Source organism: Anser brachyrhynchus, assembly GCF_964034855.1.
Source record: "Anser brachyrhynchus genome assembly, chromosome: 2".
Lineage (NCBI taxonomy): Eukaryota > Metazoa > Chordata > Aves > Anseriformes > Anatidae > Anser > Anser brachyrhynchus.
Window position 1 is genome coordinate 29,878,531 of NC_137695.1, and position 20,488 is coordinate 29,899,018.

The following is a 20,488-nucleotide window of genomic DNA, read 5'->3' on the forward strand; positions in this document are numbered from 1 at the left end:
TGCAAGTCGGTGAGTGGTATCTCTCTTTCCTGTGCAACGCATCTCTTTGGGTCCTTATTCATTACTGTGCACATGGATCTGTATGTAGTTCAGATCAGGGAGTCTCAGTTTCTAAGATACAAAAATATGCATGGAAAATCAACGGTAACAAAGCTGGTAGAGGCAGGGTTTATGAACACAGCCCTTTTGCTTTGGTGAAATTAATGGAAAATCACAGAATTGTATTGCTTTGGGGAGGAACAGTTAAGACCAGTATATATGTGTATACATATTTTAAACATTTCTACTGGCTGCAAAACCTTGCTTTTAGGAGAAAACAGGTTGCAGAAAACAGACAGAGGAATTGAGAGAGAAGGAGGAAACCGGATTCATGTGACTGATAAGTTAGCGATGTACACATACTGATGTATGAAAAGGAGAAGAGTTAACATTTATGACACAGTCTCTGGAAAGTGTTGCATGGCTTTGAAATTTTTGACAGTGTAGGCGAAATTTGAATTTTGCTGCCTCCAGACTGTGTGTCTGACTTTGTCATGGGGAGAGAGGAGTGCTGGGGAGAGGGGAAAGGGCAGCTCTGAACACCCACATAGGAGCAAGTGCATACATAGCCTTTAGGTGGTGGCAATAGCAGTAGCAATGCAAAGTCTAGGTTATTACAGTTTTGACACAGAGTAGAAAAGCAGAAGAGCCTTGGCTGTTCTTTCACGCAGCTTGTTGCTGACCGTGGCAGGTCCCTATTTGACCTGTACCTAAAGCTGGCCTGGTGAATCTGCTAGCATCTCAGCTGAGCATGACTTGGGAGCAAAAGTCATCTGAAAAAGAAAGCAGAGAAACGGGACCTTTCAAAAACAGTCCAGGGGAACTTACTATATCTCCAGCAAGCTACCTACCCAAAGACTCATTCAGAAACACAATTTCTTGTGTAAAAACACATTTCCATTTGCCCTTATCCTTCAGTACAAGATTTTCTTTTAGGGAAAAAATAAAATAAAATCCTGTCCTCAGGTTGAATAAGCACAAAGAAGAGAAAGTAGTAAGGTTATATCTTTCCTTCAGGTTTTCTGAACATTGAACGTTAAGGGAAGTAGGAAAATGTATTGTGTTGGGACCAGTTGTAATACCATTATGATCTGTGTTTCTTCCAGATTTTGCAGGGCATACTCTTTCAGCCTAAGATTACAGATACAGTGCAAGAAGAAATGTCTGGCAGAGAGACAGAACTGATAAAAGGTAGTTATTTAGCTTGTACACAGAATTAAACACTTCACTGCCTGTTAAGGTGTGAAAGCTGCTCCAGTGGCCTCTTGCAGGATGAAGGTACTCACCCTGCCAGAGGCATCTGTGGTATGACAGAAGGGCATCCCTCTCACCCTCTGGGGAGGAGGTGAAGCTCTGGTGGCAGTGACTGATGAGATAGCCCAGAGCAGTACATAACAGCTGGGCACATACTGGCATAGCAATGGGGCAATTCTCATTAATTTTGTGGCCTGGGTGGGCCCAGGAATGCAGAGAAATTTAAAATGCATCAGGAGAGGAAGAAACTGGAGTTTCAATGTTTTCTGATTTGAGGTTTGCTTTGTCACTCCTGCTTGTTCAAAGTGAGGCTAGTGTGTGCCCAGCTAGCACCAAATCCCTGCTGTGCTGCAGTGTGTATGCTCAAGCAATAGCACAGGTTTAGTCTTGCCTTAAGAATGTACTGTTCAATGGGACAAGAATAAAAATGTGAAGGAGAGGATGTATTTGTGTTCCTACTTTGTGACGGGTGTTTCAGGAAAAAAAATATTTAGAGGTCATGCTCCTATAGTCTGGCGTGAATATGTAGACTCCTGAACATCTGTACTGTTGGTTTTAGATGGGCTTTCTCTAGGGCTCAAAGTTAGCTTTTTCAGGTTACTTTGCAGAACTGAGACAAAGAGGGAATCAAGAAGCAACAGTTCTTCATCTAATCACAGGTACTAAATGATATTGAAGTATGAGTACACATTTATCTTCAATGAATGCACGAGGGGCTAGCCAGACTGCAAGTACAAGTTCTATAGTGTATATGTGTATATGTTCTGGTTTTCTTTTTGCCAGGGACTACAATACCTGAGAAAAACAAAATCCACAGAAAGGCCACTATGTTCATATTCCACCGAAATGATCAACAATTTTTATTTGCAAGTCTAATTGAACTTTCTACAAACCATGATTGGGCTTCCTCACAACAACAAACTGTAATGAAGCAACCCAAAGCCGATATGGCTAAAGCAGCCTCTTGATTTTAGCTGTTGTCCCTATAGATCATCCAACCCTTCTCAGAAGCCACAGGGAAAGGAAAAGGGGAAACTGAAGCAAGAAGTGACCTCTGAGTCCATAGTCATGCAACAGCTTTCCAGGCTTAGTTCCAGGCTGCTCCTTCCTCTCCCAGAAGGGGGACATGCCTGATTGTCACTCATGCTTCACAGATCAGGCATTACAAGGCCAAAATACTGTTTGTGAAGAATGGCAAATGTAAGACCGGTGTGTATGAAGCCCCCAAACCACATGACAAGTGTTTGGCTTGCATGCTTTTATAAAGCAAACTGCTTGAAATACCGAGTATTTAAATACTTGGGGATAAGTTGATGAAGCCACTAGATGTCAGTCTTGCTAGCAGGAAAAAAAAAAAAAAAGTTCCTAACCAGAAAACCCAGCAGCTAGGCCCTAACTTTGTTACATAAGTCTGTGGTAGTCACGAAAAAGACTTCCACAGGGACAGCTGATTAATTCAGGTTTGGAGCTCTAGCTTTTAATGTGCTCTGTAGCTAATGGCTTTCATTTTGGCAGAGCAATTTGAAATACAGACATCAGGGCTAATCAGTTCATCTTTACCTTGTTATCTGTGCCATGTTTTGCTATACTTTCCACTTTTTCTAGATTAATAGGTAACAGCTGAATTGCTTAACATGTTGGATGGAAGGATTTTATGGTATTTTTTCCACTTAGCAGCCCTAACTGAGACCAGCATCTTATTGTGTTAGTGTCTGTGTAAAACATGGCAGACAAATGTCCAGTTTTTGAGATGAAAATCAAATTATGTACAGAAAACGTAGGAAGAAAATGAAAAAATCCAAAAATCCAAGAGACAACTTGGATCAGTGCATCCAAAAGAAAAAAAAAAAAAAAAAAAGAGTGCAGTGCTAAAGAAAAGAAACTTCTAATCTAAAGGATCCTTGCTCAGATTTTTTAAAGATTTCTTTTCCCTTTCATTCATGGATACTTCCCCACCACCAACAACCAATATCTTTTAAAATCTGATTCCATATAAGCACAGAAAGCAATCTTTTATTTAGACTCAGTATTTTATTCATACTCAAATCACTTTTAATTACAAAACTTCCTATTTCTTCTCTTCTGAGCCCTCTAGAGAATCTCCCTCAAAGAGCAATTCAGCAAACTTACTATTTCTAAAACAAGAAACCAAACCAAGAAAGTAAACAAAAACCTTGCTGCTCTGCAAAGCAAACATTTTTACCTAAGCATGTTGTTTATTGACAAACCGCATTAAGTGGCATATAGCCAATGTCACATTTCCATGGAAAATAATAAGTATTTTTTCCTCCTGCTTTCCTTGTGAGAGCAAAAATCATGTGCTCATTTATTGTCAAGCTGCTCTAATAAGAATTTAACTTCCCTGTTTTTGAGTTTGCTTAAGCTAATTAAAACCAAACTTTTAGTTAGCTATTACTGCCAAAAGAAATCTGTCCGATAATAATGTTTCCTTGTCTCAAGGAAATTCTGCTTAATTTCAGGATGGTCAAGTTTCCATAACTGTAATTAAATGCAAATTTTTCTTAAAACTCACTTAAAACTCAAACCTTTCTCTTTGAGTAAATCTGTGTTATTTATTCTCAAGTCTTGACCTGTAACACAAATTTACAAAAACAGGGGAGGGTGGGGAAGCATGATTGTCCTGCATGTATAATACTGTGCTTCCTAAGGTCAGCACTTATGGAGGTCTGGCAAGACAGTGTGTAGCATCCATGTCTTAGAAGTGCTTGGAAAGTTTCAGAACTTTCCCAATTCTAATTTCTCTGATCAGGAGCAAACTAACGCTTTCATAAGCTCCAGAAGCTGATCCCAGAAAGCCCAATAACTACATGACCAAGGTCACCTAGCTGTGAATGTGAAATCCAGTTTCAGATCCCCCTTATGAATCATGCACTTTGGGGATTTCAGTGTCACCAGTCAGTGCTCTAATCTCTGGCCAAAGCTTTTCTTTGGTGAAATTCCGTCTGACTGAAACCAGTAGTGATAAGTCTGCATGTCTGAAAAGAAATAAGGAAAAAGCCAAAAAAAAAAAAAAAAAAAAAAAAGCAAGTTGCAACCATAAATTCCTGGTTAAGTTCCTGATAACAACACCTCCTCTTTCACTTTTCAGACAACTGAAACTTCAGGCTGCTTAGCTCTAGCGGGCTGTAAACTGTACAGTGACTTGGTATAAATTTGGTAGAAATAAAGACTTGCTTATACAGGAAATTCTGCTCTTTCTTCCCCACCCTCCAACATTTTCCCTGGGGAAACCCTTAATATTATATCATCAGGAGTTTAAAAGGAAATGAGCAAACTCAATGCAAGATGTCTAAATAAAAATGTACCTAAAGACTTGCTACTTTGGTCCACAATTCTGAAGTGCAGACTTCATCTTAAACACACACATGCACGCACACACTTCAGTAACTGAGGAGATGGTAATTGCTTTATTTTGGTGTGATTTGCCTTTTGTGCAGCAGTTTGTGTGTTCATTCTGTTGGGAAGTTTCTTTTTCACTATTCAGTCCAATGGGAAGTGCTTCATTAAATGGAAATTAGAGCTCAATTAGAAAACAAATAAACACACAAACAAAACCAGGAAAAGTGGTGCATGTGCAGTTAAACATTCACTACCACGAATCAAGTTTCCAGCATGTAACTTCATGCACCATTTGTGCTCCCTCCCTGATTTCCCCAGTATGACAGGACAGTCATATTGCTGCTTAGCCTCCACGATTTTGATTTTATCTTGTTAATTTTACCCAAGAAACTTATCTTCCTAGTCACGCAGATGAGACTGATACCTCTAGAACATCATGGTTATCAGTTTTCTATCTGGTAGCTCACAAGGAAGCAACTGCTTTGTGATACTCATCTCAACCTGTGAAGATCAGGGAAGATTATTAGTCAGATCTGTATGCCTGGCATTGCAGTCCAACATAAATGATTTATACCAGGAAGCAAACTGCTTTTCAAGAATGGGCTGATGGAGCAAACTTTCCCTTCTAAGGTGCCTTGTCTCTGAAGGATTTCAAGACCAGTGTGCGGGTGTCTTATCTTGTGCTACACTTATCTGGCTCAGTTTGCAAAACGTGGTTTGGTAAAGAGCACTGACAAACTCAGTTTCGTCTTGCAACTGGCAGAAAATGTTAACAGCTATTTAAAATCCTATCCAATTCGACTACCAAACAATGAACATGTTTTTTTTAAAGTAATTTCTTATTGATGTTAAATAATCCCCATGTTTCAGCCTTGCTTTCAACCCTCTCAAAAGCTGTCCAGCAACAGAAAGCTCTTAAGCTCATTGTAGTGCACTTGACTGACAGGTATATTAAAGATTAATTAAGTTCTCTGGAAAGGTTTGAAAAAGGTTTGAGCTCCATGAGAGAAAGAATCCAATATATTTATTTCAGGAAACTGCATCCCCTATGTTTTTTGTATCACAGTTCCTTTATCTAGAAGAGCATTCCGTTTCTGTTACTGCTTCTCATCTGTACTGTAACAGCCACTGGACTCCTTCGAGATTGGGGCCATGGTGGTAGGGGTTGTGTAAACGAAGAAGTTTAGGGTAATGGAGGAAAGTGGCTCTTGTCTGCTCAGTAGCTTGACTTGGATAGAACAATTAACTAAATCTCTGAAATCTTGCATTTTTGAACAGAAATGCTACAATAGTTAAGCATGTGTATTTTTACCTTACCTAAATCCAACCTGTAAGGTTTATTCTTCAGTTAATGTCAATGTTCTTGTTTCTCAGCATGATGGCTTATCTGATGTTACGTTGTATTTTCTTTTTCAACTACAGTATGCAACAGATTTACCACATCTTGTGTCAAGTTACTCCAGAGATCCTTTAAATCTGAAGTTAAAATCACATCTTTTCAACATAGGTAAGTCCTTGCTGACATGTGCATTCGTAAATTAGGAATCAGTACATGAACACTGTGGAGTAAGGAGTATGAACACAGAACCCCTCTACTGCCATGTAGCAGGGTTAAGTTACCAATTTAACATCAATACTTTCCCTAAATCTCAATGTCAGAAAAATGTCCTCTTCCAAGCTCTAAATAACAGACTGGAACTGTTTCACAGAACTTACTTATACAAATACACTCAGTTTTAGGGATACCTGATACAAGCATGATTACTAGCTCAAAAATCTGCTTACTGATGTACAAATGTACAATGCTGATAAGATGGCAATCGCCACCTTGTAATGGTGGTTTACTCTCAGGCAACCAAATCAAGTCCAGTGTGTGCCTCTTCCTTGTAGATAAAATAGTCCATATTTGCAATCCTGCTGTGGTTGGTAGTCCATAATGGGATGTTTGCCCTTTAGAGTATTTGCTATAGCTTTGCCTCTTATAAGGATGTCTTAGTTGCAAATAATTAACTACACAGTAATTAAAGTACACAAACATGCATACAGTGTAGCATAAAACACTGCTATTGTACTTTCACAGCAAGACCGTAGACAGAATATTTTTTTCCTTATAATCTTTACCATATATGTCTGGGTGCTCCTTTTCTGGAATCCTATCTGATTAACAACCATAGTTTTTGAAATCCTAGAATCCATAAATTTTGTCTTATAGCTTATAATTTGCTTAATATTTTCAGATTTGGGACTTGAATTGCTGAAATGAAAGCAAAAGAGCCTTGTGAACATGAATGGGATCCTTCCTAGGTTGCTGCTACCAAAGAATCCCTCCCTGCCTAAATCTGCTTCATTTATGGTTAGAGGCTTTTTGTTTTGTTTCGTTGATGTTTTTACTCCTGAATCAGATTGATTTCATGGTGTTTTGGATCACATAATAGCTGAACTTCAGGGGACAACTGAAAAGTCCTAAGGAAGTGGCACCATACTGGAGAACTAGGGATATGGACCACCAATTACCAATTTCCATCGACTTTTCAGTAATATTATTCTGTTTCCAGCTCTTGTTAACTGCAATGGAGTTAACTTTAATGTATCTTTGCTCCTCTGCTCTGAGAGACACACAGCAACTTGGTGCTTACACTGTGATTTTGGATCATGTGGAGGAAAAGTTGTGCCAGGGAGAGGCAGGCATGTGAGTGCTCATTCTGCTACAGTAAGGACACTGCATCCAGTCTTATCCAGAAGACAAACATGATTTTTGCTCTCATTCAAAATATTTAACTGAGAGCTGGCACCATTCATTTTGCTTACAGGCTTTCTTTTGATACAGGCAGATGCTATCAGATGGAGAAAGATTGGTAGTTTGTATATCGTAAAACAATATATTTTTTTTTTAAGTAAAGTGCATATATTTATTCTAGGCTGTTTTATGTTCCACTGAATTAATTTTGGATCATTTTGCTTGAAATATTTCTATGCTGGGGTGCTGCAAAATCAGGGCACTGCTTTTCATGATCTTGTATGCCCTTCTGAGGAGAAGAGACAAATTTCTCTTTCATGTCTGGAGCATCCATGTAGGTTTGTTCTTTTGTTGGTTTTCTTTCTTCGGTGAGGGAGAGTTTGCGGCAATCAGCATTTTTTTTTCGAACATTCTACAGCCTAGGCCACAAGAAGTGAATGGTGTGTGAGATAAGAAGTTAAATTCTCAGCTTGTCCAAGACACTGAGGGATTGTTAAGGCTGGAGTGAGCAGTAGAGCCTCCTCCCTCCTTGGAAGAGGCTGCAGGTGGTTGCGTGGAGCAACCTCCCCTCAAAGCAGAGCTATAATGGGTGGCTTTCTAAGGCAGGTAGAAATTATAACTGCTTAGTCTGAGATCCAGGGTGTTTGGAAGTGACGTTTTTAGCTTCTGATGCACCCCTTCTTCAATGTTTCCAGGCTGCTGACAGCTTACAGCACCCACCAACACATCTCCCATGCCTGGCTGCCAGAGTCCTGGGAGGAACAGAAAAATGTCTGGGAAATAAGCCACTTTCTGCTTCCACCTGTTCTAGAAAAAACTTCTCAGAGGAGATTTTCACCAGTGAAATCTGTTTGCTGTAAAACTGCATTTTATTACATGATATTTGATACTAGCCTGATGTGAACTTACACGGTGATGACTATTTAAATGATAATGTTTTTCCTTTCACAGAAATCTCAGACTAAACAGCAGGGTGCTGATGAGAAAACAATGTGGTAGAGACTCCACAGTCTTATCCGTGTTAACGTAACAGCCCTCTGGTTCTATGAAATCTGTACATCTGCAAATGCTATGGAGGATGCTTGCGGTCCTGAGCTGTGTCTGTATTACCCTGTTAGGACAGGTATGAGCTCTCTCAGAGCACCGGCACACTGTGACAAAGCAGGCCTAGGTACTTCAAGCACTACAAAACCTAACACAGAGAGCTCCCTTCATCAATGATGTTCAAATATGTTTATTTATTTATTTATTTATTTATTTTCCAGTAAATACCACCAGCACTGAACAGAAACACACTGAATGCACTGTGATTTTAATAGAGAGTATTTTATCTCCTCCTCTTAGGTCCTAATTTCTGAAATAACATGGAGGGCAGTATTATTATCTCTTTCTACTTAACATTTCTTTATCTATATTCTACCTTCACTACTAAAAATTACTTACTCTCTTGAGGACAAGAGAGGCTGTGTGCCATCATGAGCTTACTTTGGAAACTCCCTGCTCTCTCTACCTAAGAACTGGTGATCAGTAGACTGTGCCAAAACTAACCCTACCATGCTTCCTCTTCTTTCAAGAGGAAGATCTGCTTTGCTCTTGAGTCTGCATCTGGTTTGAGAGCTGAAGCTCAGCATGGTCAGGTAGTTTCAATTCCTTTCAAAAAGAGCATGTGAGGATGCTCAATGTAGCACTTTCAAGTCATAGTCTGCATTGCTGAGGGCTTTGGGGGCATGTCCAGAGCTAGATTTGGACTAAAATCTCCAGATTTATATTGTAAGTAAACTGAAGAGTGTATACTTACCACACAGCAATTTAGCATAAGAAAATTGCATAGCAGGCTGTTTTGCCCTTTCCAAAAGACAATGATTTATACACCACTGTGGAAAGCTCAGGACACTAGAGACAATTCCTAAAGCAATGATCTCATAGCTCTGTGTGTACTGGTGTGAAGTTTGGCATTTTTCCAGGATTTACCAGATGCAATCCTTAGTGAAGAGAAAAATTAGGTAGAATATTAATATTTTTTAAAAAGACACTTTTTTTTTTTTGTTAAACACATCTTCCTACCAGTCAGGGAGGAATTGTATTGTATTTCCAGACAGTAGTTTGGTTTGAAACATGGGGTTCCCCAAAACGAGGTTTGGAAAGAATAAAATCTGTGGGAAATTTCCCTGCCTGGAAGTTCCCTACTTTGTGAATGCCAGGCAAACCCATTCTGGTGACTGGTGATTTCTTTGTGCACTCATACATGGCAAATGAAAGACAGTACAAATTCAATGGCTAGTGAATTTCAGAGGTTAGGATTTAGATCTCTTGTTTGTAGACATAATAGCACTGTATCAATGCTAATCATAGATAATGAGACGGGTATTAGCTGGGCCTCATAGTAACAGGGGAGACAGCATAATGAAGTGGTACATGTAACATTCCTTCAAAGGAATGATGTAAACATCGTCTTTTTACAGATGGGAGAAAGGAGGCACAGAGCAGATCAATGAATTGTCCCAAAAGCAAGCAGGAAGAGTGTGGTTCAGTCAAATTCTCACAGGTAAATTTAATCACTTATAACAGATGTAGAGACATTTCCAGTGCTCCTGTGGAAAAAGAGGCTGAGCTTGCCCTTAACCTCCATGCACGACACCTCATCTTTCACAACATAGATGACAGGGGTCTATCTTTGTTCTGACTCACAGGACGGGGGTAGCTCTCGCGCTTGCTTGCAGTGGGGGGTGAGACAGATGGGCGTTTCCTGGCTTGTTCAACTGCAGTCTTTCATTAGAGGAGCCAGGAAAAAGTCACAGGGCTGCTCGGCAGTGAGGAGAGTGCAAGTTGCCAGACTGTCTGAGGTACAAAGGCTATTAAGGAAACCAAGGTACCTGCAATGAATCTATACTTGGCTAATGCTGCTTACTGCCAAATACACCATAACAGATATCCTAAGAAGCAAAACTGAGAGCTGTGAACCTAAGAGTTCCTTGAAAATGCTGGCTCAGTTTGTTTAAGTACTTTTATTACATGTACTATATACGTTTACTGTATACAATATACGTAAGAAAAAAGCAACCATTCCTGTTAAGAACACTATGAGGAAGTATAAAGCATTTTCTCCAACACCACATCCTTGCTAGGAAGCAGCCTGAAGATCATTATTGTTATGGATAGGACAGATATTCAGCTTCCCACAGCCAGCAGCAGCTTCTGTGAAAGGCAGAAGTAGTGCCACCAGTCAGCTGTGCAGCCAGCAGCCTCTGCTACCCTGCCAGGCTTAACAGCACAGTACAGTGGCTTGGGGTGAAGGAGCTGGAGGATCCTCTGATGCCGCAGTTCTGCCTTAGTTGCAATGCCTGCTTGGTGCACTCCAGCAGCCAGCAGAGCCCAGTAGGGGTGCAGCATCGCTGGTCTCTTGCTCCATCTCCGGAGGCCGTTGCTCGCTGCAGTGGTTTGTAGGAGCATGGGGAAGAAGAGTTCACCCGAGCTGCTCTGGCAGCTCTCCCTGCTGGCCTCTGCTCAGCATCTCCCTGTTCCTCTGTTGCACACCTGAACCCTTTCAGAGCAAAAAGGGGGGCTGAGATGTTTGTTGTTCAGGCTGATCTCCATCTCCTCTGGCATTCTTCACAAAGCCCTTGAAGCTCAGAGAAAAGGGAACGTGTTTTGTTTTGTTTTGTTTTGTCAAGGGCTGGCTAAAGTGTTGTTCTCATGCCTCAGCAGTTGGAGATTGTAGCAAAATCTCATAATCCTTTTTACTTTTTCATTCTCGTTGCAGAGGTGAAAATGCACTGTAAATCTCGCTGACAGCTTTGTCAGTCATTTGGGCACACAGTCAGCTGCAGCGTGGACACCTCTTAGCCCAGTATGTGAGAAAGGACCAGTATCCATTTACTAAAATGGTCTCTGATCTAAAATCTATTCTTGTCAATTAGTATTTTTCCATTGACATCGATGCACTTTGGAACTTGTTTGTGGAGGTGAGTTGTTTTTGTCTAGGGCAGCATTATTGGATTGTTTCTTTAGAATCACTTTATAGAAACCTCTACAGCTTACATAAATGCAGAGAGTGAATCTGGATATGTTCTGAAAGACTAAGAGGAAGCAGCAGGCTTGCAAGTAAATTGTAAACACTATGATCTCATAAGTGACCTGAAGAAGCAAGTGTTAGACAAAAGTATGCTCAAATCTGCCACCCAAGCAAACTTACTCTAGAAAGACAGATCAGTAGATCTGTAAGTTATTAACACTAATATTTTGCATATGTATACAACATATCCTGCATAGCTTTATTATAAAATAGACAGAAAGGTTTCAAAGTCTCTCTTCAGGACACTGCCTCCTCCCCAGTGTTAATTTCAGTGTTAATCTGTTATGCTACTTTGGGCTAGATTTAACCATGTGTACTGTGATTTCTGGAACTGAGATCCTACTCTGCATGATTACCATGCAGATTAAAATCCACGTTTGAGTTATACACAGGGCTTCTAATTCTAAGCTAAGCTCTTTCACCTTTTAACTTTGCTTAAATGTTTTTTGCCATGAATTGACGCCCAAATTCAACTGTAAGACCCTTCCCTATAGCTTCCCTCCATCATAAAGCCATTCATTTGAAACCTTAAACACATACACAGTGTACACAGGCAGTCAGTGAATTTTAGGTACTGTAAATGGTCCTAGGATGATACTGGTCATGATGAAAGTACTAATAACCTTGTCATACTAAGCCTTTGAAATGGCAAATTTTATGCCTTATCAGAGAAACAACATTAAAAAAAAATAAAGGGAAAGAAAAAAATAGGGTTGGATAACAATAGACTAACAATCTAAGGTTTAAAGAATTATTACTAACTTATTAAGATCTTTCTGAGAACTGATTTACAAAAGCTGGTAAACACTGAAGATATTTTTTTTTTCAATAAAAAACCCTTGTATGGAACAAAATTAAAATAAACATACTGGAAAAAAATGTAAATAATGTTTTTCTGCCAGATAATTCTCTGTTCCGTAAAACTTTGCTTTGAGCGTTATACCTTATTATGTTCCAGTAATAGCAGTGGGGTGATTTTATTACATTAGTCACACAGTTACAGTTGCCTAACACTATACAGAAGTGTGCTGGCTATTTCATATAAGAAAGGAAATTACTAATTCACGTTAAATAAATGAGTTTTTTAAAAAGGCTCTAACACTGCATCAAAAACCACACAGCAGATATATGCAATGCTAACCAAAGGGAAGAGGCCTAAATGAAAAATCTGGGATGAATTTTTCATTGACATGAGGCCAATCCCTTCTTTTACTTTGCCACCCATCACTGTAACAGCTCAGGAAGCGTTCGGAGTGTTCTGCATGGATTTTGCACACACTCAACGCACTCCAGTGGAAAAATCCTCGGGAAGAGGGCCTTGGAAGAGGCTGTGAGGTGCCATGAGCCGGAAGGGCTGCTGTCGCTGCAGGATGCCTACAAATGGCTCTTTTAACAAGCCAGTCCAGTTTTAGTACTACGCAGTTTCCTAAAGTTACAAGCCAACAGGCAGTGCATGAAATGCACAAGGTCTGTTCTTTAGCTGTTTAAAACACAAAGATTTATAAACATTGAAGTGCTACTTTTCCTCCATAGAGGTCTTTTCTTGGTTGGACAAATAAAGGCAGGAAATGTCTGTCATGTAGGTTGTCCTAAAATTAAACTTATCGGTACTATGCTCCTTAGCTGACTCTTTTTACCTATCATCTTTTACTTTGTAAAGAGAAACAGTTACAGTTTATTTTCAATTACTTCCTATAGAGTTGAGGAAGGTAAGTGAGTAATGGTGGTATTCCTTGAATGTTCATATCAAGAGGTGGATGGGAGAATAGCAATCACATGGCAGCCAGTGCAAAGTCAAAGCACAGAGCCAGATGCATTCCTGCACATTTTCCTGTGAAGATAATTATTCTTGTTGATAGTCACGTACCTTTGAAAGTGAAGAACAGTGTTACTGGTGAAAATAACTAGGGACAGAGAAAGCCACAGAATACCAAAGGGATTTTTGTTTTACCAACAGAGGAAATGTTCTGGCCTTGTAGAAAAGGCATGAAAGGAAAGGGAACACAATGTCCTGGCGTGTTTTAAAACAACGTATCAATACGTGCACTACTCTCTGATCATGTCTCTAAAAGCTGGCTGGTATGGTCTACGGGAAACACGAGGCCAAGGGTACAACAGCTGTGTAGCCACATGATGTTGGCTACCTCCCACTGAGTGAGCAAGAAAGCTTGTCTTAGACCCAGCAAGATTTGGAGAAAGCCTTAAGTGACTTGCAGATCTGGAATTTCTGAGCACATGGTCCATACACATAATGCTGTGTTGCTGTGTCATTTAAAAAAAAAAAAAAGGCCAGAATATACCAAATGCATTGATCTGGCTTTTTTTTTTGTTTGGTTGGTTGGTTGGTATGGTTTGGTTTGGTTTGGTTGGGTTTGGTTGGTTGGTTGGTTGGTTGTTTTTGTTTTTCCTACCAGTTTCATAACAAGGTAGGTCCTCTAAGAGTGGGCATCCCCCAGTCTTTTGTGGTAGCATTCAGGATTTTACTTTTGAAACTAAAAAATTGATGTGCGTACTCCCAGAATTCACATATATAAAGCAAGGAAAGCGGGATGGTTGGGGTAGAGATAACATTTGAATTTTATTTCTAGGCAGATCAAGTCAAGAAAGCTCAGGAACAGAGTTTGGGAACACAGGACAGGAAAGTGCCAGAGACTTCAGAGCATTGCACCAGGATGGTGGGATGGGATTTTTGCTAGCAAGATAAACTGGATACCCAGGGAAAAGAGGTACCTAAACTACTGATTTAAGGGAGAAACTAAAGAATATTTTATAGCTGTTAAAATTCTATTTAATTCTGGAGGGTGAAATATATACAGTATTATCAACAAGAAGAATTATGGGGATGATAAATCTTGGATTCATTATGTTTTTTATGTTTGTTTGCTTGTTCATTTGTTTTTTATAGTCAAAGCATTCATTTATTCTAAGAACTGTGCCTAATGGTAGCAAGAATGTGTAAATAATCTGTGTGCTTCACTGTCTCACATCATTTATGCATTTTCCTTCATACTTTATTTTATCTGGTATCTGCTCATTACTAGTGAACAATCAAATTGGAAGAGCAATCAGGAGAGCAGGGCCTGCCAGGATAACACATTTGGGTCCCCAAAGACATGTCTTCTCTAGAAAAATAGTCTCCTTAAAACAAGATGTTGAGAAAATCTACTGATTCCCACAGGACTTATTTTACCTTGGAGTCTAGGGCTGAGGGAGTAGCATGATTTGCTATTCAGACTTGAGTTGATATGAAATGTGTACTGCATACATAACACTTGTACAAGAAAACACAAGAAAATACAAGAGAATACTTGTTCCTGATGAGTGGCAAAAACTAACAAACCACTGCTCCACAGCCTTCCTTGTCACCTAGATTTAAGAAATCAACTTTGAAATAAATGTTACGTTGACAGTACGGCTCTTAATGTTGAGGCACCTCCAAGCTTTCTATGCATAGTGCTTATCAGAAAACAGAGAAATAGAATCCTTTTCCAGTAAGTATGTCTCAGATTTTTGAAACAGGAATCGGCAGCAAATTTTGATTTAAAATAGATCCTTACTGTAGTCTTCTTGAGCAACATCAAGATTTCATCTTTAACGTTTGCTTCCAAAAGGTGATTATTTTAGAAGCTGTCTCGAGCACATTTGCAGATCTCAGCAGCTTTTTAGAGAATTAGCATACTTTCAGTATTTCAGAGGAAAGGAAGAAGTGAGTTTTATAAATCAGGTGACTGTGATGTAGAAACTGAAATTTATGGATGCTTTTGGTCTCCTTCAGACTGCTTTGCTTTTGCAACTACTAAACTCAATTTGCAGATCCCCAATTAATGTCAGTGATCTTAAAAGCATTAAGATCATTTTCAGAAGGGTGATGAAGGTTTATTTTCTGCCTCTTCAAAATGAAGAAATGCTGAGAGTATTCTTTGAAAGATATTGTGATGGGACTCTTATTAGTGATGCTAGGGTTTAGTGCTGGTATATTATTAATTAAATTAAATTAAATTTGGCAATTAAAGTTGGCTAATTCATAGTAGCTGACACAGCAACAAAATTCATAATTCTAAGGTGTGTTATTCTTGTGTAGTATGAAACCACTTTAGTCGTTCATTAGTTGAAGTATAACAATGCATTTGAGCTTTAAGAAAACATGTGGGATCCAGAAAATATTCTCCTTTGGAAAATGTTTATTTTCCCAGGTAGGTGTACCAAATTCAAGAAACCTTCAGAAAGGCTTTTTTCAGAAAGTCAGAGAACTGAAAGTTTTCTCTCTCCTTACCATATTTCCCTTGCCTTTTTTTTTTTTTTCTGTTTCAAATATTTGAGTGATTTAAGTAAGAGTTCAGGATCAGTTAATTAAAAACTAATTAACCTGTAAGTAAGTACTTCAAATTTTCTGTGGCCAATGAATGTATTTTAAAAATTAGTTTCAATACACAGGTTCCAAATCCAAAATGCATTCATATTTGAAATTTGATGAAAAATGTAATTTAAATACTGAGCCCAATACTTGCAAATATATGTTAAAGGGGAGTTACTCTGCACTTAAAAAGCAAACATACCACTATAGTGTTGCTTAAAACTACACACTAGGGCCCTTTATTTGCTCTGGACTTGGAGCATTGAAACTGGACCCATCTCTTGAAGGTACAGGAGGAACTTATTTTTACGTGAGGGGACTGGCTGCGACTCTGCATTCCTGTCCTCTGGTAGCCTCCTGACTCAAGCATTGCCGTTTAGGAGGAAAGCCAGCTTTCAGTCTTTCTTTGGAACATTGTAGCCTTGTTAAAGCCTCCCCTGCTGAAGCTGGGCTACTGAGCAGGATGATTTGAGGGACTGGTGAGTGAATGGAGAGAGTTAGCAAGAAGGAACACAACTCTACCATCTGGTTTTGATAACTTGGCTTTTAAAGCTGTGTGGCTTAATTCTCCTTCCACTTACACAATTTCAGTGTTTTTTTTTTTTTTTAAGAAGTATATTGGAAATAAAAAATTACATCATATCTGTGAACTGGCTTATTGTGTTTGGGATGAATCTGAAATGACTTGGTTGAGTTATAATTCAGCAATAGAGCGGATGAGAGCAGGGTCTGACTTCTGTGACAGCTTGCATAGGAATGTGCTTTTGACACACATACTTTGTGTACACCAAACTTTGTAATATGAAACTAAATGATAAAACAAACTCGTATAATCCTATTGTTCAGGAGGGTCATAGAGTTCAGGAGAGTATTTGGCATAAGTGTTGAAGAGGAAACCAGCTTTGTAGAAGGAAAGACTGAAAATTTGAAAATATTCTCACTCACTCTCTGCTCACGTTTCCCTTTTGCTCCTTCTATTGTTTCTTCCAGTAACTGTAATTCAGCGCAGGACATTAGACCTGTAGAAGGTCGTAGACTTAGGCAAACTATACTGAAAGGTAATCCTACAGGGAAAGATGCTTGAGCTCAGCTTCTGGGATTTTGTTTAGTGTCCCAGTGTGCATCACCTGGAAACAACACCTTGTTTTGCTGCAATCCTGATAGCCATAAAAATCAGAACTCAGTGCGTAGTGTTCTGTTTTTTCACATCTATAAACTCTCATGCCCACACCCTGCATATATGCAGTACATGACAACAATACTTCAAGGAAAAAAAAAAAAACTTAATAAATATGATAAAAAAACTTTGGAAGTAAATTAGAAAAATTAAATGGCAAACTTTTCCATAGTTTCTCAAAGTCTCTGGAACCATACCAAAGCTGTAAGCTCAATACAAATTTGAATCTCTGCTGTTTTAATTACCAGGGAAGGGGCAGGAACACCTTCTGATATTCCTGTGTGACTTAGGGCGTTGCACCAGGACATGAAAAAAAAAAAAAAAAAAAGAAAGCAGGCATTTAAAGATGGCTGTACCTCAAGGGGTGCGGTCAAGCAGGTAGCAATGTGTGCTACTTTCTCCATAATTGTGCTCCCAGTCAATTAGCACTCAATTGCTATATCCACCCCCTGAGGAAAGGGTGTGAGGCAAAATATTTCCCTGTGTTACTTCAGTGCTAAAACAACACTGTGCCTTTGACATCGTTCTGACAGTTTATCAACAAAATAAAATCTTTAGGAAACTAGAATGGAAATCTTTGAAATCTCTAAAGTAGCCTGAAATTCCTTTATAGTGAAGTTTCTACTGAGTGTAACACTCACAGTTTGACCTGTGACTACTGAGTCAGAAAAAATAATGCTATTTTGTAGCCCCTCTTCACCTCAATTACTACATGAAACAACAGGCAAAAGCAAATTAAAAGTAATTAAAAAAAAATCTTCCTGGATCTATGAATCCTTTTAAAAATCTCTTCTTTTTTTTTTTTTCCTCCAAAATTTCACTTTTGAATAACTGCATGTTAGAAAGCTTTTGAATATTTCACATGTTACAAGAATCTGTGTAATGTTAACAGTGTCAATGCTTATTTTTGCTACAAAAACTAGATGGAAATAGTTTGAGACAAACAGCAGTACAACTTTCATAAAATGACAGGCTTACGTAACAGGAGTGAGATGGCAAAAGTGAGATTGCAAAAAGTGCTTGTGAACTGTACAAACAAATATCCTGGCACTCAACGATACAAACAACCCAAGATTTTCTTTGCTAGCAGCCAGTGAGTCACTACAGAGCACATCATTCTAGCAAAGCAAACTCGGGCATGAGAAAACTGTGCTGTCAGTGCTGACATCCTTTGTGTGTGAGCAGTGCCACAGAGTTCACTCCAAGACAAAGCAATTAAAATGTTCTTGTCTTTAACCTTTGTCCTTTGGTGTGGGATACTGGGCATGGCCAATGCTGGACAAATAGCACTGATGTGCATCTCACAGCAGCAAAAGGGTTACAGCTGAGAGTAGTATTTGGTCTGTCTGTTTAGCACTTACATCTAGAATAAGGGGATGTAAATTAGAGCCAATGGCCTGTGCAATCTGTGCGCAAACAATCTTACCTTGGCAGGACAGGCAGGACAGGTTGGAGACGTGAAGCTGCATAATGCTAGCCTGGTCCGACTGAGCTCACATTTGGGCAAAACTAAGCAACACTTCCAAAGCAAGTGCAAGTGGCCAGCTTCAGGAGAAGTAATAAATGTGTACAATTATAGAGTTTGTGGTAAATTCTGCCTGGACTGGCTACAGCTAACTAATGCACAGTGTACGTGAGTAAAAGCGAAAAGAAGAACTGACATAAACGGGAGAGTAAAGAAATCACTTTGAATGTTTTGAAAGATCTGATAACATATTGAAACTGGAACTGCTGACTTTTTTTGGCTGCTCTTCCTAACACAGTTTTTCCTCTCCACAAGGTGAACATCCTGGAGAAGTATTTCATTTGGGACACACAGTGCTTTATCTAGCAAGTTCAGCCTCACCAGGTCCCAAGCCCTGGCAGAATGAGGATTGTAACGCTTGGCTGTGAGCGGGTGAAGGTGAGCCATACCATGCTCGGCTGGGCCTTGGACAAAGCAGGGCAGCTGCAGGTTCCCTTTTGTAACAGGGGACAGAGCACAGGCTGCCTCTGTGCCTGCATCTGGAAAGCTGATGGAAGGGTGCCCACCCAAATGGGAAGTGGGAGCAGGTACAGCGTGCAACGGCCTCCCTTCCCTCGCCAGCTACACGGTACACCAGGCTATAAAAAGAAGGCAGGGAAGATGGTTCAAAAGGATTTCTTAGATGTGGTGCTCCTTTTAACCCGTTGCCAGAGAAGATGCTCTCCAGCTGCTTTGTTGCATTTAGCAGTGCCTGTCCTTCCCTACTGCGGCAGCGCCAATCCGCCCGCAGGTCGATACTTGCACTCTTGTATCCAGCTGCCAAAACAACCCAGTGGGGAAATCCTGAGCCTGAAAACTCAGCCAGGAGGATAAGATGATGGACCTAAACAGAGCCCTCTATGAAATACATCTTTTGATACACTGACAGCGTGAACTTTATCTATCTGAATCCTATCCAGATTGATCTACCTCCTGTCAATATCAGATGAAAGCAGTGAGTTGCTACATACAATTTTCATGCTGTAATGGCCTGCCAGGAAGACATACCGACCACTTATAAAGGAGACAGACAGGTGAGAAACGGGTTTAACCCTTCTGGATTGTTGTTGCATTGTGCAGAGAAACGCCACCGTGATGCTCTTTGTCTGCTGAGAAAGGGAACCATACAATACGCATCCTGGGCTTCGTCTGGAAACTTCAGAAAGATACAAGCTTTTTTCCCCCCCTCTTCCTGGCAATACTGGTCAAACAAAATAAAATTACTGGAGGAGAACTACGCTCCACCTTTCTAATCCGGGGGAACGAAATTGCCCAGCAGCAAGCGCAAGCTGTAAAACCTCTGCATTCAGAGCAGCTTATGAGACGGGATGCCAAAGCAGATAAGCGGCACAGCACGGGAACACCACGGCACTGGGCTGGCCCTGCTGCGCTTCTCTCCCCGCTTCTTTTTTCTCGTCTAACTCCTGAGCAGAGACAAATCACCCCCTTGCAGCAGCAGAAGCGTGGCACGGTGTTTTCTGGGGGGCAGTCCCGGAGGCGTTTTAAAAGCCAGGGACCGAAAGCCGGGGCAGCCCAGCCTCTCGGGGACCGAGGCCGCCCCGCTCCGCCCCGCTCCGCCCGGGGGCCGTGCCGTGCCGCGCCGTGCCGGGCCCTATAAAGGCGGCCGTGGGGACACCCCCGTGTCCCGGCCGTGCCATGGCAGCGGGGCGGCCCCCGGCGGCCTTCTCGGGCGCCGGGCAGCGGAGCGGGCTGGAGGTGTGGCGGGTGGAGCGCCTGGAGCTGGTGCCGGTGCCCCCCAGCCACCACGGAGACTTCTTCGTGGGGGACGCGTACGTGGTGCTGAGCACCCGGCGCACCGCCACCGCCGTCGCCTACCGCCTGCACTACTGGCTCGGTGGGCAGCCGGCTGTCCGGGATGTGGGATGTGGGATGGGATGGGATGGGACGGGACAGGGGCAGTAGGCAAGGCTGCTTCCCCTGCTGCCCGGCCGCGGGGGGGAGCGTGGGGGTCGCTGTCTCGCTTGGGTACC

The 20,488-nt window shown here is 40.8% G+C and overlaps 2 protein-coding genes across 2 annotated transcripts in view; both read left to right on the forward strand.

The window, feature by feature from the left end:
- On the forward strand, positions 1-14,914 carry LOC308188997 (uncharacterized protein). Its single transcript, XM_080578584.1, has 5 exons — positions 1-9; positions 1,146-1,230; positions 1,890-1,952; positions 6,076-6,160; positions 14,051-14,914. The coding sequence occupies exons 2-5, from the start codon at positions 1,200-1,202 to the stop codon at positions 14,202-14,204; spliced, it is 333 nt and encodes a 110-aa protein (XP_080434710.1). The 5' UTR covers positions 1-9; positions 1,146-1,199; the 3' UTR covers positions 14,205-14,914.
- Positions 14,915-19,810: 4,896 nt separating this feature from the next.
- Positions 19,811-20,488, forward strand: part of SCIN (scinderin) — a 52,897-nt gene continuing 52,219 nt past the window's right edge. Inside the window, exon 1 of the mRNA XM_080578582.1 lies at positions 19,811-20,352. Within this exon, the coding sequence (XP_080434708.1) occupies positions 20,154-20,352 (199 nt within the window). The 5' untranslated portion in view covers positions 19,811-20,153. The remainder of the gene's footprint in view (positions 20,353-20,488) is intronic.

Excerpts from the sequence above, each read along its gene's own strand:
- LOC308188997 (XM_080578584.1), top strand. The coding sequence starts at position 1,200 with ATGTCTGGCAGAGAGACAGAACTGATAAAAG. Across the intron at positions 1,231-1,889 it reads AGAGACAGAACTGATAAAAG|GTTACTTTGCAGAACTGAGA; the intron begins GTAGTTATTTAG and ends TAGCTTTTTCAG. Across the intron at positions 1,953-6,075 it reads AGTTCTTCATCTAATCACAG|TATGCAACAGATTTACCACA; the intron begins GTACTAAATGAT and ends TTTCAACTACAG.